Genomic DNA, 16,030 nt, shown 5'->3' on the forward strand with positions numbered 1-16,030 from the left:
TTTCTAGACTCCGTAGAATTGAATAAGTAACAGAAAGCACTTACTAAACCTAAGGTTCTCTAGAGTGAATTAGCGGTGTTCCTGCTGGACTATGGTTATCCCAAGAGCTTAAGTTAAGTACTCCCAGGTACAGAATAGGATCACAAAGACAGAGGGCATTTTTGCTTCCCGAGTAGACATTGCTATAGTACTGTTGAAACTTACCAGTCTTGAACCCCCTGCCCACCATGCATGAGATGGTTCCTCTCATCTCTCAATAGATGGATGTTGGCAGCGATTCCATTGCACCTCACCTTTACCCTTGCACAGCTTTGCTCCCACAAGAATTTATAAGTTAGGAAAAGGGTTTGAAGGAGTTTGAAGTTGAAGGAAATAAGTCAGGGATCCTTAGGTGAATCTTTAATCTGATAAAAAAAAAAAAAAAAAAGAAATTATGCCACAACACTCATTTGTCTCCAGGTAACTAGCAGGAAGCAAGCATCTGTACCCCTGAGAGTGAAGATGCTTTCTCTCTCTTTTTTTCAATGGCCCTGTTCTTTTTCTCCCAACCCATCTGTTTTCTATTACATTCATTTTCGTGTAAACATAGATCAAAACAGTTTAGACAGTTGGTAACACTTGCTTATCAGCACTGGCATGCTTCATTAATTAGGTCATAAATGGCTTTGATTATTTACCAGCCAGATATATTTATTGATTGTATATGACAAAAATATAGCAACTCATGCAAATAAAATTGTGTACTCTCACCTACATAGTCTGAGCATAATTTTAGATACATTTATTCATTTTCCATCCAGTTCCCCCCCGCCAAATATCTCCCTTCTCCTCTAGGATTCACTCCTTCCCCATCTCCTCCTAGAAAAGAACAGGCCTCCCAGGGATATCAACTACACAAGGCACAGCAAGATACATTAAGACCAGGCACGAACCCTCACATTAAGACTGGTTGAGGCAATGCAGTAGGAGGAAAAGGATCCCAAGAACAAGTGAAGGAGTCAGAGGCACCCCCTAACTCCTACTGTCAGGAGTCCCACCCAAATACCAAGCCAACGATGTAGCACATATGTAGAAGATTTATTCTTAAATAGGTAAATGACTGTGAAAATAATTCATCTAGACCAAATCATATCTAAGGTATATTGGGGGGATTGAAATGAATGAGGCAAAAATTATATAACCAACCCCCAAAATATTCCATTCAAAAACTGTTTGCTGACTAAACAAATGTTAAGAACATGTGAGGAGCTGTTTGTTTGTAGAGAAAACAGATTTGTTTTTAAACTTGAGTGCTTGACCCAAGGAGACATGGAGTGTTCTGTTTGCTTTGAGAACATTCTCAGCTAATTGTTTTCATAGTTTGTTGAAAGTTTCAGGTTCAGCATTTTATTGGAAGCAAACCTACAAAAACTGTACAAAGCATTGTTTTTTTAAAAAAATTATAATATATAATAAATATATATAATACAATAAAATATATTAGATACATTTATTATTTTTATTTAGATACATTTATTATTTTTCTTTTTATAATAATATAAATTATTATATATTTATTATATAATATAATAAATATATATATTATATATGTAAAAAAAGATCAGCAAACCTTAAATTGTTTCTTCTCTGATTTGGAGCATGCAGATAATTAGTGTTTGTGTCACCATGGTATGAATTTGTCATTCATCTAAGATTACAACTTCAAAATAAGGGTTAAATGGTATTAATAAATCTCTGTAGAATGATGTAATGTACAGCAAATTATTATTGAAAAACATGTTATACCATTAAGACATGCAGTTGGGATAGCTCACATTGTACGGTTAATGGGGGCAAAATTATGACTTTTATTTTTTGTGTCTATTTCATTATGCACATAAATGAAATGTTCAGCCTTTCTCTTGGTTGTTTTATTAGAACGAGGTCAACTGACCCAAGAGGTCATGTCCATTTTAGTCCATTTAATTCTGGAACACAGTTGAGTTTAATTTGCTGATTTTGAAAACATCCACCTGCTGATTTTCATGATGAAATGTTGCTGTGGAACAAGGACACGGAGTTTTATTGTGATATTTATACAGAAATTGTATTATTATGTGAATGTTAGCACATTGGGGATACTTTATGGAGTTTTATAATCAACACTTGAAACCAAAGTCTCTTCGGTATATTTTTTGTTTGATTGTTTTTTAATTTCAAAAGCATGGCAACAAACAAGGTTATCAAGTGAAGCTTGCCATCAAGTAGATTTATTATCTGCCTTGGCAAACAAAATTAAAAAGAAAAAAAAATACTAAAAGAACTGCATTCATAATAATCAAATAAAAAAACGTATTAAGTAATCTGTAAAATGGTTCTTGAAAGAGATATCAAAACAGCAGCTTCATTTATGCAAACAGTTTCCCTCATTTCCAAGTTTTTTTCATTCACTTGTTATAAAAAGTATATCATTAGAAGCTCTGTCCTCTAAGGCAGTATAGTAAAAAATTTTTGCAAGTATAAAGTGAATGCAAATTATATTATTTATTTCAACATGATCCCTCAACTATAGTCTCTTCTTTTTTCTTCATGTCAGAACCTTAGAAGATATAATATTTCTTAGGGAAGTATATTTGAAAACCAATATTATATTGCAGGTAAATTAGCACAAATTTCAATATTGATTTCTTTTCCCTATTATAAACTGACACAACTGAGAGAAATTATTAGTGAGAGTAAAGGAAAAATTTATGATGTCAATCTTATGTCTTTACTTAGTTATTAGTCTTGGGCCTTTCTATTCATCCCTTTACAAAAAGGATAAAAAGGGTCACCAGGCAACTTCTCTATGCTTTTCTGCAATAAACATACCATAAAATACTTATGCCAGTGACCCAGAATTTTCCTACTGTTACTACAATCATCATGGTTTTATTATCCTAATTGTAAATACTACTATTATAAAAGACAACTATCTTTCAGATATATCTAACTATACTCTTAGTTTTAGGGATTACACAAATTCAGAATTATAATGGACAGGCTTATTAAATGCTCAAGTGTAAAGCATGTTCCAAATGTTGTATTTATCTTATCAAGCCCAACATCAAGATCAATATCATGATCAACATCAGCAAGATCTATTTGTACCTTGTTTTAGAAATGTGTTATTATTCACTAGGGTTATATATGCTGGGATATGGATGTATATAGACCTATTAGATGGAAAAATTTATATTTTAATTGTACAGTTTTATATAGTTAGCTCTTCTAAACAGATTTCTTCTTCTGGATAAAGGAAAACCATGTTTTCTATTGCTTATTTATTGCCTTTAAATGGTTGTTCATCTATATTGATTTGAATTATTTTTAAAGAAAATATTTAGCTTATTTATGTATCTTAAAATTCAGTCATTAAGAGAATGTCAGCCTACTACTATGGATCTTAGTAACCAAATGTTATGGTAACATAAAAAAAAGTTATATTTGCTGAAGCATCAGTTTGAAGCTATGCTCAGTGAAAGAAGGAATCAACATGCCAGTCACTGGTTTATCACCTATTCCAGAAGAAACAATAGGTTCAGTAGTGGTTAGGGAGCTACAGAGTTGAGATCTGCAGGCGTGTCTCAACCTATTTGTTATATGAAACACATAGATGATTTCCACAGATGAAAGCAAAGTAGACCTAAATTATTGCCTACTGAAAAGTTGCATCAGGAGCTTGTTTATATTCCTCGAAATGGTTCTGACAAGCCATGCTTAAAATTCAATTGCTATTTAGTTCAGGTAGTGAGGCCTTATTTGCAGACATGATGTGCTATATATTAACTTGAATAGTTGATCAGTCTGTTCTTAACTTGGGAGTAGCATAAGGCTCTTTAACTTGATGTCTTTGAAGTAAAAACTGAAGTAAGTACTGATGATAAGACTAAACCTACACTATCCCTTCAAATCCTCAGAGTTAGTCCTAAGGTTTAAAAGAACTTTTTCCGTAGAATTATGTTCATATCTTTCAGTTGTATCAGACTTAGGCACACTGTTCATAATTGAATTATGAGAATAGAAATCACTCTATTGTCCATACTTAAATGTAACATTACACATCATGCATTCTGATAATTTTCTTTTCTTTTTTTTAATTTCTTTTTTATGTTCTCACCACACCATTGTAATGTCTACAGTTCGCCCTGTTGGTAAGTAGCCATCATTCTATCCATTTGGCATGGCTTTGCACAGTGCTTCATAATTCATGCATAGTAGCATTTGGCAGAATTAAGTATATTTATTTACCCATGTTAAAATGCTTCTCGAGGGACTATCTGCTATAATAGTTGCTCATGGATTTTCAATTGCTTTGGTAAACAATTTTAGTATTTACTTTCTCAACACAGCAAGGAGCTGGTGTCAATTTTCAGATAAAATAACATGTTGTTAATGTTATAAATCCCTAACTTTTCCTAAGTAGGATGATACAATACTTTATTTTGTATTGTATGTACAAAATAATAGGCTATGTTTGATATTACTCAAGAGAGAAGTCTATGCATTAAATTGAGATGTTTATTTCTTATTCACCTGCTTCATTTTAAGCCAGTCAGACTCCTCATTTTTTAGGGATATTTCTCTCTGTGCCTGCTCATCTGCATTTCTACATAGGGAAAATTTAATAAGAATCTGATATATGTTGTGTTAAGTGAATTCTTAACATTAGTTTGGGAGAGTAGGGAGATACTGTGGCATGAAAACAGTGTTTGTGGCTTAATATCTCATCATTGCTTTGGCTTTGCAAAAATGAATAGCATGCGCTTATAGAAATTTCACTGCTGATTATTTGTGACTATTTTAATGATGAAATATTTTTAAATTCATTTAATTAGTAACATCAAGTTTAGAATAACTTACCCATGAGTATGTTTAGATAGAAGAAATTTTGTGAGATGAAAATATGGAGGCATAAATATGAGGATAAATGAATTGTTCCAGCACATTTTTAAAAAAGTATACCTCAAACTATTTTAATAACTTATTCAGCTTTCACTATTTCAGAAATTGTCCATCTCACTTGAAAACCCTTCTTAATATACTGACCTGACATTTTGCCATTTGATGTGAATTGACCTAAACTCACATTATTTTTTCTTCCTTGTTTGTGATAACACATACTTTTATCATATAGTTTGTTCTTATGTCAATAGCAAGTATTGTCAATAAAATTTGGTTTCAAAATTAGGAGTTCTCATATGCATTATATTAGCACTCTTTTTTCATTCACATGTTAATATTCTTACTCCTTTGTGTCAAATAAGTGCAGAAGGTCTGCATGAATGACCTGAACATAAGTGGGTCATTGGGCCATGCATACAATGTTTCTGTAAACTTCTATTGTCGCAGGGAAGTGGTGGTGCACACTTTTAATCCAGCACTTGGGAGGCAGAGCCAGGTAGATCTCTGTGAGTTCAAGGCCACCCTGGGCAACAGAGTGAGTTCCAGGCAAGGTGCAAAGCTACACAGAGAAACCCTGTTTTGAAAAACAAAACAAAACAAAACCTCTATTGTCTCACTTCTGGGTCTAGTTTTTAATACACTTATTGCTTAGCATAGTAACATTTTGAAATGTACTTAAGACTTAATTAATTTAAATATAAGTTGCAATGTTTTTCTTGAAGCATAATAATTTGACCAATCATATTTTTTGGGATTGATTTTTAAAAATTGAGGACAGTAATACTATAATTTTAATACTCATTGTTTGAATTTTTAATGATTAATTTAATAACAACTACATTACAATTGAGGGCTTCTTAAAAATAAGAAGAGAATAAGAAAGAATAAAATGGCATAGACTAGGAAAAGAGAGCTGCTTTTTAGTAACATTACTGTTCTACACCTAGAACTATATTCCCTTGTCATTTTAGAACCATGCTTTGTTCTAACATTATTCTAGAGCTGATAGTCCATTATCTGATCACTCTAGATACATCGCTTTGCTCTAAATTCATTCTAGGACTGATGGTCTCTTCTGACCATTCAGGAACTAATGCTCTGGTTGTAGGTGGAGTTTCTCCATCCCACCAGTCAGCTCTGTCCCACCAGCACACTCCTAAAATAAACATTCAGAGACTTAATATTCATTAGGAATACTTGGCCAATAGCTTAAGCTTGATAATAACAAGATCTAAAAACTTAATCCATAGTTCTAATTTATGCTCTGCTTTTTCCATAGTACCTTTATTCAGCATGCCATGTTCATCTTGTTTCTCTCCAAATCTTCTGGTGATTCCCCTTCTTCTATCCTACACTCTCTTTTTGTCTAACCTCTACCTGCCTAGCTACTTGCCAGTTAGCCCTTTATTAAACCAATGAGAACAACAAATATTCACAGTGTACAAAAAGATTGTTCCACAGCATCTGATAGATGACCATTTCATTAGAGTTCCTCTCTCATCATCTCTTAACTAGGTAGAGAGACCTATTTATGTAACAAATATTAAATTCATTATTGAAACTTATTATATACTAAAATGTATTAGTAAAGATATGTATGCAAAAATTACATATAATAAAATTAAAGACATAATAATTGGAAAGAAAAAAATCTAATCTTTTTGGAAATCTTAACTAAGCAGCAACAACTTTACGAGTTTATAAATTTTAATTTATTTTAAGAGAGTAAATCTATGATTCTCATTGTTGATGTTAAATATATATGATTAGATGAGAACACTTGTCAATGGAAAAAATTTCAGAAAGAACTCTTCAGATATTAAAATTATAACAAACACATTTCAAGTAAACAGAAAATAAACAGATTCAACTTACAGATTTTGTTAGCTAGAAATAAAATGTTCATACACCTCTTAACACATTTAATAAGCTCTTAGATTATATAACAATGTTAATAATGTCTAATACATTTATAGAATGTATTAGAGCACTGGTTAAAACAACATGGTGTGTTTGGTGCCCTGAGATGTAGCTGTCACTGGCAGTGAATTTCAAAAGTTATTTCCAAATTTATCCTTCTTTGAAACAATTTCTTAAATTCCCATTGAACTGGAAATAAAGAATAGCTTTTTGACACATTATACTTTATCTTAGAAAGTCTGTCATTTCTTAAATCTGTCTTGAATGACTTATGACAGTGCTCAGAAGTATGAAGAACTATACTTCAAATGTGACAACTGCCATGAACTTGGGAAATTGAAAGTTAGATACGTTTTCATTGGATTAGTAAAGAAAAGGCTGACAAAGAAGAGATTAGACTGCTGTGCCCCTGAATTAGCTCTTAAAATGACTTTTGATACATTAAATATAGACATTGAAACTTTTATAAGGCTAAAAGGAAGACACCAATTGAAATAATCAATTAAACACATCATTGAAAAACTCATTATTCAGTTTTTTAGTGGAGTCAAACACAGTATTTTCAACTTTGAAGATCTTAGAGCTATCATAAAGAGTATTCTAAAAGCTAATCATAAAGAGGTGAGAAAATTTCTTTCTAATTCTAGTCTAAATAAGGGAACATATTTTCAAACTAATACAAAGTTTAGAAAAAAATTTTTTTGGATTTTTCCTCTGAAAGGATTTTAAAAGAACAGTATAAATCAAAGTGAGATTCTGGAGCACTTAAAGATTCAGAAAACAATCACTTTGTTATTCCATACGAAGCATTTTTTGTGTTCTGTGTTGAAAGCTAAATTTGGAAATTATTGCAAACTTCATAGTGAGAATTTGTCCAAACATACAACTTAGAAGATTCAGCTGAATTTAAAAGAGAAAAATTTACTACACCATGCAGGTCACAGTTGGAATTACACACACTCTTAACTGTATTTTGAGATTCAATATAAATTTGATTAGATTTCTGCTGTAGAAAATAATTTTGAAAGCCATCAATTTTATCCTCATTTGAGGAAAGTATTTTCCATGTTACTGTTTCTCATTTGTAATGTCACCAGTGTCGCAGAAGGAGCCCACTTATCTGTCTGTTATATTTTGGGTTAGCACTAAATCTAGATCCATGCTTCTTTATAATGAACTCACCAGGCTTTCCTGCTTTACTTTTGACATTGTTCCAAAGGCATCATTCATAGGAAAAGTCAAAAATGCATCTGAGGGTAAAGCTAGCTGTGACTAGTGAAGTATTAATTTGTTTATGGAAATGTCTTCTAACCAGAGACCTGACAATAAGAAAACGATCACAGTAGGGAACCTCCCTCTGTTCCTATAACCATCTGGTTTATTTTCCTATTGGAAGCCTTTCTCCAGCATAAAAATAAAAATGAACATCTATTTTGGAGATGGGCAACACATTTTTTTCGTAGCAGTAATTCAAAACATGATGAGCAATTTGGAAAAGAACTGTCAAATCTACCAGCTGCCTTGCCTGTGAAGTTGAGCTCTCTTCCGTTTTGTGTCTTATGTACCATATGCTAGCTGCTGATTGCCTCAACCATAGAGAGGAAAAGCTGAGTGGATCAGGTGAAACTTCTGGAAATCAACAGCAAACTCCATATATAACTTCATAGACATTTCTAGGCATTTAACCAATTTAGTCACAAAAATGTTTGTTACATTTTGATAGAATGTGCCAGTTCAAGTATTTATAAGTACTTCAGAATGACATGTTATTGCCAAAGCAATATTAAATGATTTATTTTTAAAGAAACAGTGCTAAAGAAATGTCTCAGTGGTTAAGAGCACTTGCAGCACCCACATGGCAGTTCACAACCATCTGTAACTCCAATTTATGGGGATCCACATCCATTTCTGACCTCCATGGGCACTATACACACCTGAAGAACTAAAAAAAATTATATATATATATATATACATATATATATAATTTATATATAAATTATACTTTTCTAAAGAAGAAAGAAAGAGCCATTATTTTAAACAAATCTTTATGGGCATATTTATATCCACACATTAGCTAGTTCTGTTTACATATTGGCATAGGATTTAATTATAGCATGATCTAAATAATTTTATTATTGAAGTCAGCAAAAATGTTAATAAAAGAGACAATGAATGAAAATTTTCTTTAGGGAAAATTATAATTCAGACCTGATTTAGAGCATAAGATGTCAAATAGTCCTAACTCCTTCACATTCCAAAAATCAAGCTTAAAATTTAATATTTGTACATAACTTAATACGGTGTCTGTTTCAGTTACTTTTAAAACAAGTAAATGCATAATTCTTACACTTCATCTTAAAATATCTCCTAAAGATTTCTTGAGTGTGTTTTGCAAGCAGATCTGTGGTTTGCGTCACAGCATTACTCCTCCCTCAAAAAAGACGTTCCTCACATGACCGGAAGTGGTCATCTTCTGCTTACAAGAGTTATGTTTTCTGTACCAGGCCCTTAGATGCTGGTTTTTGTAGAGTTCCAATTAATTATTACTGTGCACATTTCCTCCAATGTATCGATTACATAAAAAATCATTACATCTTAAAATTTCAATTCTGTTTTCATCATGTGAAATATGTGGAATATCTTTATCTAGGCTAACCTTTAAGGTGAAATGCAATCATGTGTTCTTTCTCATACTTTATTTATTTCAGCTTGTGTTTAAGTTGCTGTATATACATGACCTCTACTAGAGCAAAAATTGCTTTTAAACTTATTATACAAATTCTTTTTCATCATTCCTTGAATTTGGGAAGGAGATTCTTTGGCCGTTTTATTGAATAGCACCTTACTGAATTATGAAGCTTCCAGAAAAATTTCCCCCTTGAGAGGTTTTATATTACTGCAAGATTGTTCATGTTCTTTCTTCCTATGGTTTTGATGTATTAGACTTCAACCTTGATCATCTGATGTCTAGCTTTTCTGAGATACAATAAGACCCCTGAATCTAAAGATCATGACTTATTAGCTTTGTTTTAAGAATATTTTCTTCTCTAACATTTTTATTTCCTCAAATGCATTAGTTTTGTTGGCTTCTCTCTCTCAACATGCCAGATTTACCAACTTCTCTGCAATACTATCTAAGACATCAGTTTTATAATACATTTTAACATGTGTTTTAATGTCACCTGACAACTTCCCCCTTTCAGTTACAGTTATGAAGTATTTCTTGTTATTTAAATATATTTTACTTCTTTATTTTTTCTGTTTCCCTCATTTCCTTGTTAAACTTCACATTGTTTTTGACAAAAAACCCCAAATTTTACTAAAATAAAGTCATCAGCAAAATAAACAAACCTATAGATTAGAAATAGATAGATTCCATTATCAATATAATAAAAGATTTGCTAGTGGTCTGATAGCTTTTTTTTTTTTTTTTTTTTTTTAAGGAAAAACATTTAATTGGGGTGGCTTACATTTTCAGAGTTTTAGGCTATTATCATCATGGTGCAACATTGTGGCATACAGGCAGAGCTGGTACTAGAGCTGAGAGTTCCACATCTTGATAGGCAGGCAGAAGTGCTCTCAAACACGGGGCGTGTCTTGAGACTCCGAGCCCGCCTCCTCAGTGACATACTTCCTCCAACAAGGCCATGCCTACTCCAACAAGGCCAAACCTCTCAATAATGCCATTCCCTATTAAACTTCACATTTCAATCACCTATTTCTTGTGGCATTTGGCCAATTTGCTTATTTATGATATTTTTGATGGGCATACTTTTATGGAGATTTGTTCTGTATATAGCTGCTCATTTAGACAATGGGCAGACTTCTAAATTATGTTTTTTTTTTTTTTGTTTTTTTTTTTTTCCTTTAGGTAGTTTTGGAAGTTATGGGTTCATTCTTTCACATTTATTACTACATTCCTTTTGTCATTAATTAAATGGGTAATTAGTTGATATACTGCTCTAGTTAACTTAAATCCTGTTTTCGTCTCCCACTGTTTAACTCTCTAGTTAAATGGAGAAGAATACGGCTTCCTTATTTTGAAAAATGGAAGCTGTGTCAGGGTCATTCAGTATCCCTACTTAGAAAGTTTTCTTCCATTCTATCAGAACCCATCCTTTGTTGTGCTTAGTACCGGTGCACCTGTACGGAAGCCGTAGAACTGATGAGATACAGGGATTTTTTCACACGAGAGCCCCTGTCCATTTTCATTCATGAGCATGATGACCTTCAGATATGTGAGATTCTGTTGCTACATACGCACACACACAAATTGCCACATATTTGATGATTTAGAATGACATGCACTTCTTATGAGAAAGTTTTGTAAATACAACTTCCAAATGGACACACAATTGAGGGGAGGAGTGATGCCATGCTTTCAGGTTTATTTATGTACATTCTCAGAATTTTGAGGTGTATATTTCTGAAGTGTTTATTGGCATAGATGTTGGCTAGTTTTAGAGGCCATCCACTACGCTTTAATGCCTGGACCTCAGATCCTTACTGTGTTGTATTAGAGACTTTTCTGTTGTGATAAGACACTATGACCAAGGTGACTCATAAAAGCAAGTGTTTAATTTGAGACTCATGATTTCTGAGGATTTCAATATATGACTGGATATTGTGGAGAGGAGTGTAGGAGCTGGCATGAGTCTGAAGTAGTAGCTGAGAGCTTGCATTTTGATCTACAAGCACAAGGCAGAGAGCGCTAACTGGGAATGATGTGGGCTTTTGAAATTTCAACACCCACCCTCAGTTCGTACATCCAACAAAGCCATGCCTTTTAATCCTTCCCAAAGAGTTTCACTTACAGGGAACCAAGCATTCATACATGAGATACTATGGGGGCCAATCTTATTCAAACTAACACAAACATGTTATATAATACTTCTCTGATTTGACCGACTGGGAACAGCTACTTGTTTAGAAGCAGTGTCCTTTAAAAATATTCCATGATCATTTAGGCTCACCTAATTAGTATAATGATGTTAAAGTCAACTAATTAGTAACTTTAATAACATCTTTAGAAAATACATTGTATGCCATAACATATTCATAGAAAGACCATTGGGAAGTGAAGGTTATGTGGACCATTTACTATCCAGTCAATCACAGTAGGCTTCCCTCTTTCAGTAAGTTCTTGGCTGCCTCCTGAATTTTAATTAGTGTCCTGCACAGTGGTGACTTATTTGCTAGGTGTCACACCACTCCAGGTCACAATCAAAGAATCAAAGAGTAGCCTTTTGTGATATTGAAAGATATTTCTGTAAAGTCAGACTTGAAAGAGGACAGAGCTGTGATATAAAGGTATCCAGCATGGATTCTCATTCTCATCTACACTTGACTGGTAAGCAGAATATTTTAAAATTTGTGGTTTTGGGTTATGGTAGAATTCTCATATTAACTTCCTTTCTCCTGTGCAATAGCAAGATAGCAGGAAATGAATGGAAGAACAAGGCTTATTCCATTATAGACACTAGATATCAAAAGTTTAAATTTTTGTAGTATCTCCATATATGAATAATATGAATAAAAGCAATATGTTTTAATTTTGTACTTAAAGAACTATATCAGACCTCTTAAAGTTTAAGTGATCATTTCCAAACTGCTATAAGATGAATATATTATATTACCACTTGGGGTATTCCTTATAAAAACATAAAAATTTTATTTTCAGAAATAATGGTAATTTCAGACAGTATTGTCAGGAGATAGTGACATTAACAATTCTGTAATGCACATTGCACATAAATATTACATGTGGCATTTGAAATACTACAGAACTTATTTAGAGTTCTTATTTAAACATACATTATGTTTCTCAGGTGACTGGTCCGTAATTATATTCCTTAAATATATAAACTAGTAAAATGAATTAAATTTTAAATTAAATAGTTTTGAGCATATTTTAAACTCTTTTGGCCAGTATTATTTCTGAAACTTATAGTTAATGTAATTTTCATATACTGTGCAGAAATCTTAGTGCTTTTCCAGAAAGAGCTATTGTCTTCTTTCTGCTGTCTCCAATTGTAGCATAACACTGAGCATGTTCTAGGAGCATGTCAAGTGTTGGTACCGTTACTAGATATACACATATGCACGTATAGGTAATGGTTTATGCAAGCAGCTTTAAATAGTGCCATAAAAAGATCAAGCAATATTTATAGTAACAGGCCAGTCTTATATCCCCCACCCATTCTGTTGGTAGGAGATAAAATGCAACAGGAAGAAAGCACTAATGAATTAGGATGGTGCCTTACAAAGCGTGTAATTAATGTTATTAAGAAACATTGCAATTGCATATTAAAATTCTGCTAACTAAGCAACCCTTCTGTATCAGGACATTTGTTCCTTGGTTGCAAGATTTTTTTTTTTTTTTTTTTTTTTTTTTTTTTTTTTTGCTTTTGCTCCTGCTTTTTCTGATTGGCATCTTGTGCAATCTTTCTCAAAAAAAAAAAAATGAGATAATGGGATGTGAGCAGCCTTCTTGGTCTAGCTAGAGTGCTGACGTGACAGTTCTGGCAAGTTGACAGGTTAAGTGAGTAAAAATGGATGTCTTGTCTTACCATTTACTTGAAGAATTACCTCTAAGTTTTGTTTTCCCCCTCCACTTTCCCAATATTCCAATGCCTTCTGCTCCACCTATAAGGACAGCACCCTTCCCAACTTAAGAGTTTAGGCCAATTTAGGGTTTACTTTCTAGCATCCTTTGTTCTTCTTTTTGTTGGCTTAAAAATGACATTGTCCTTAGAATTAATGTGGTCAGGCTTTTATTAAATATGTTTTTAAAATAAAATCATTTCCCTTGCAAATTATCAGTATCATTAAAAATCAAAATCTCACTATTTTATTACCACTATCTTAATCAATAAAACAGATAATGAGGAGATAATATGATAAAAACACATTATGTGGAAAACATTTTAAAGCCAATGAATCCAAAAATAATATATTTTTTTAAAATAACAAAGTTACATATTTTTATATGACAAAACAACATGGAAAAATGAAATTTAAAATGGTATGTTAAAAATATTGGCATATTTTTCACAGGAGTTTTCATCTTGTGACTTTTATATGATCAGAAGTTCTATGACACTTGCCTATTAAAACACAGAATAATTTATTTTGCTTACATGACTTCCTCTGCTTACCTATAATTGACAGTAAATCTGCTTTAGGAAGCTGAAATCTAATAAAGTTTTAAGTTTTCCATAAACATGCCTGTCTTAGTTTTGAGTTAATTATTATATTCATCGTAATGTAGAAATATTTAATGACATTAGAAAATTAATGGAAATTTCCTAAATAAAGACCATTTACTTAGAAAATTGCACAACCTCACTCACATAATCCTTCAGTTTATCAAAACCACAAAAAGAGGAGAATGAAATAAACTGCCATTGGCAACAAAGAAAGCAGGTGTGGCTATGGATGGGGGTACTGACAGTGGGTGTTGCTCACTGTGTGAGGATTACCTTCACCTTTCCTTTTTCCAGGTCAACCCCTCCCTCCTTTTGCTCTTCCCAGAATTGCATCCACTCTTGCTCTCTGTAGCAATTTAGAAATCACCTTTCTTATTTTATGGTCATATTTGATTAAAAAAAAAAACAACCCACTGCCCAACTTTATTTTCTATTACTAGCCATAAGATTTTAAGTTATAGACAATAATTAGGGAGGATCTCAAGTATTACACACACCTCCAAAATTAGTCTTCTTGCAATCAATGCATTATATAATGCATTGGTTCACAACTCTATAGAGAAATACTGCTTGGCAACAACACTTTAGTCATACAATGATTGATGCAGTTGTATATGTATGTAAGATCTCTAGTCAAAAATGGTAGAATATAAAATGTAAATAGATGTAGAGTCTATGGGCATTGATTAACCATAACCATCCCATTCCCTTGATTATATCATATACTTCACATTTATGAGAACAGTGACCCATTTAGTACTTTCCTTATTAAAAAATATTTTGACATTGAAAAAGCAGATAGAGATAATTGATATTTGTTGAAAGAAAGGTAATGATATGAATATTTTACATGGAATAAGAAGTTTGAAATATTAACAGGGTTATAGGCTTGAAGATAAACCATATATCTCCTCTGGAAGAATAATTTCTATGAACACAAAAAAATTAACATATAAGTTTTATAATTTAGCAATTTGATAATTTATAATTCCTTGGAAATGATAAAAATGAAAAAAAAATTAGTTACACAGGGTTTACAAAAGTCATTATAATGCATCCTGTATCATTGATTTGTGTTTTCCCTTACAAATAAATTTCATCTTTGTAGATAAGTGATGTCTTGATGTGCTTAAAAGTCAAATATATTTTAAGACATTATGTATTCAATTCCAGTACTAACAACTTATTTTGAAATCAAGTAAAATGTCAAACAGTGGAAAAAATACAATTAAGTGAGCTGAAGAACTAATCATTTATGAATTAGAATTCATTTATCATTTAAATGAGCATCCATGTCTTGCTGCTGGCCTCTGTCCTACTGTAACGAAGTCAGGTCTCACTGTTTTCGTTGGTTGGCTAAACTTAACTGATATTCAGGAATTACCAGGCTTCTGTGCTACAAAATGTCTATCTTTGTTCCCGTGTTTTGGTTTCTCTGAGATCACAAGTGTTGCGGTCTTGTTACTTTGGTGTAGAGCACTCTCTACTGCATTCTGTGTAGGAATTTCAGAATGGCCCAGGATATTGTCCTTTTTCAAAGTACATTTTCTGTTTGACTTTCCTTCCATCCAAACTATTATGGTCAGTGGGAAGAATGTGTCAGAAGCTTAAAATATAATGAGGTGGGAAAATGTTGAATATTTTCTTTATAGTCATTTAAAAAAACCTTCTAGGCATTCATTTAGAATTCACAACTTGAAAATGTTCTAGAGCAAAAAAAAAAAAAAAAAAAAAAGGACAACATTAACTTATTTCAGGAAACAAAACACATACATTACGGGAAAAATAAAGAACCATCACACATCGAGTCAAAGCATGTTCCTTGTGCTGAGATGATATGGCAAGTGCATGGTCAAAGAACATTCAGGTTCACCCATGGCAGCAAGGTTAGGATAATGGACACCAGGGCCCGGTGAACACAAGAACAGGCACGTAACCATGCAAGTCACAAGGCGTACAAGCGTTTTGAATTTCTACAG

General features: G+C 32.6%; 1 protein-coding gene across 1 annotated transcript in view; it reads left to right on the forward strand.

Moving 5' to 3' along the window:
* Robo2 (roundabout guidance receptor 2) overlaps positions 1-16,030 on the forward strand; it is a 1,235,714-nt gene that overhangs the window by 1,116,820 nt on the left and 102,864 nt on the right. The window contains 1 exon segment of the mRNA XM_037209998.1: positions 4,161-4,172. Coding sequence (XP_037065893.1) covers positions 4,161-4,172 — 12 coding nt within the window.

Source organism: Peromyscus leucopus, chromosome 12 (genome assembly GCF_004664715.2).
Source record: "Peromyscus leucopus breed LL Stock chromosome 12, UCI_PerLeu_2.1, whole genome shotgun sequence".
Classification (NCBI taxonomy): domain Eukaryota; kingdom Metazoa; phylum Chordata; class Mammalia; order Rodentia; family Cricetidae; genus Peromyscus; species Peromyscus leucopus.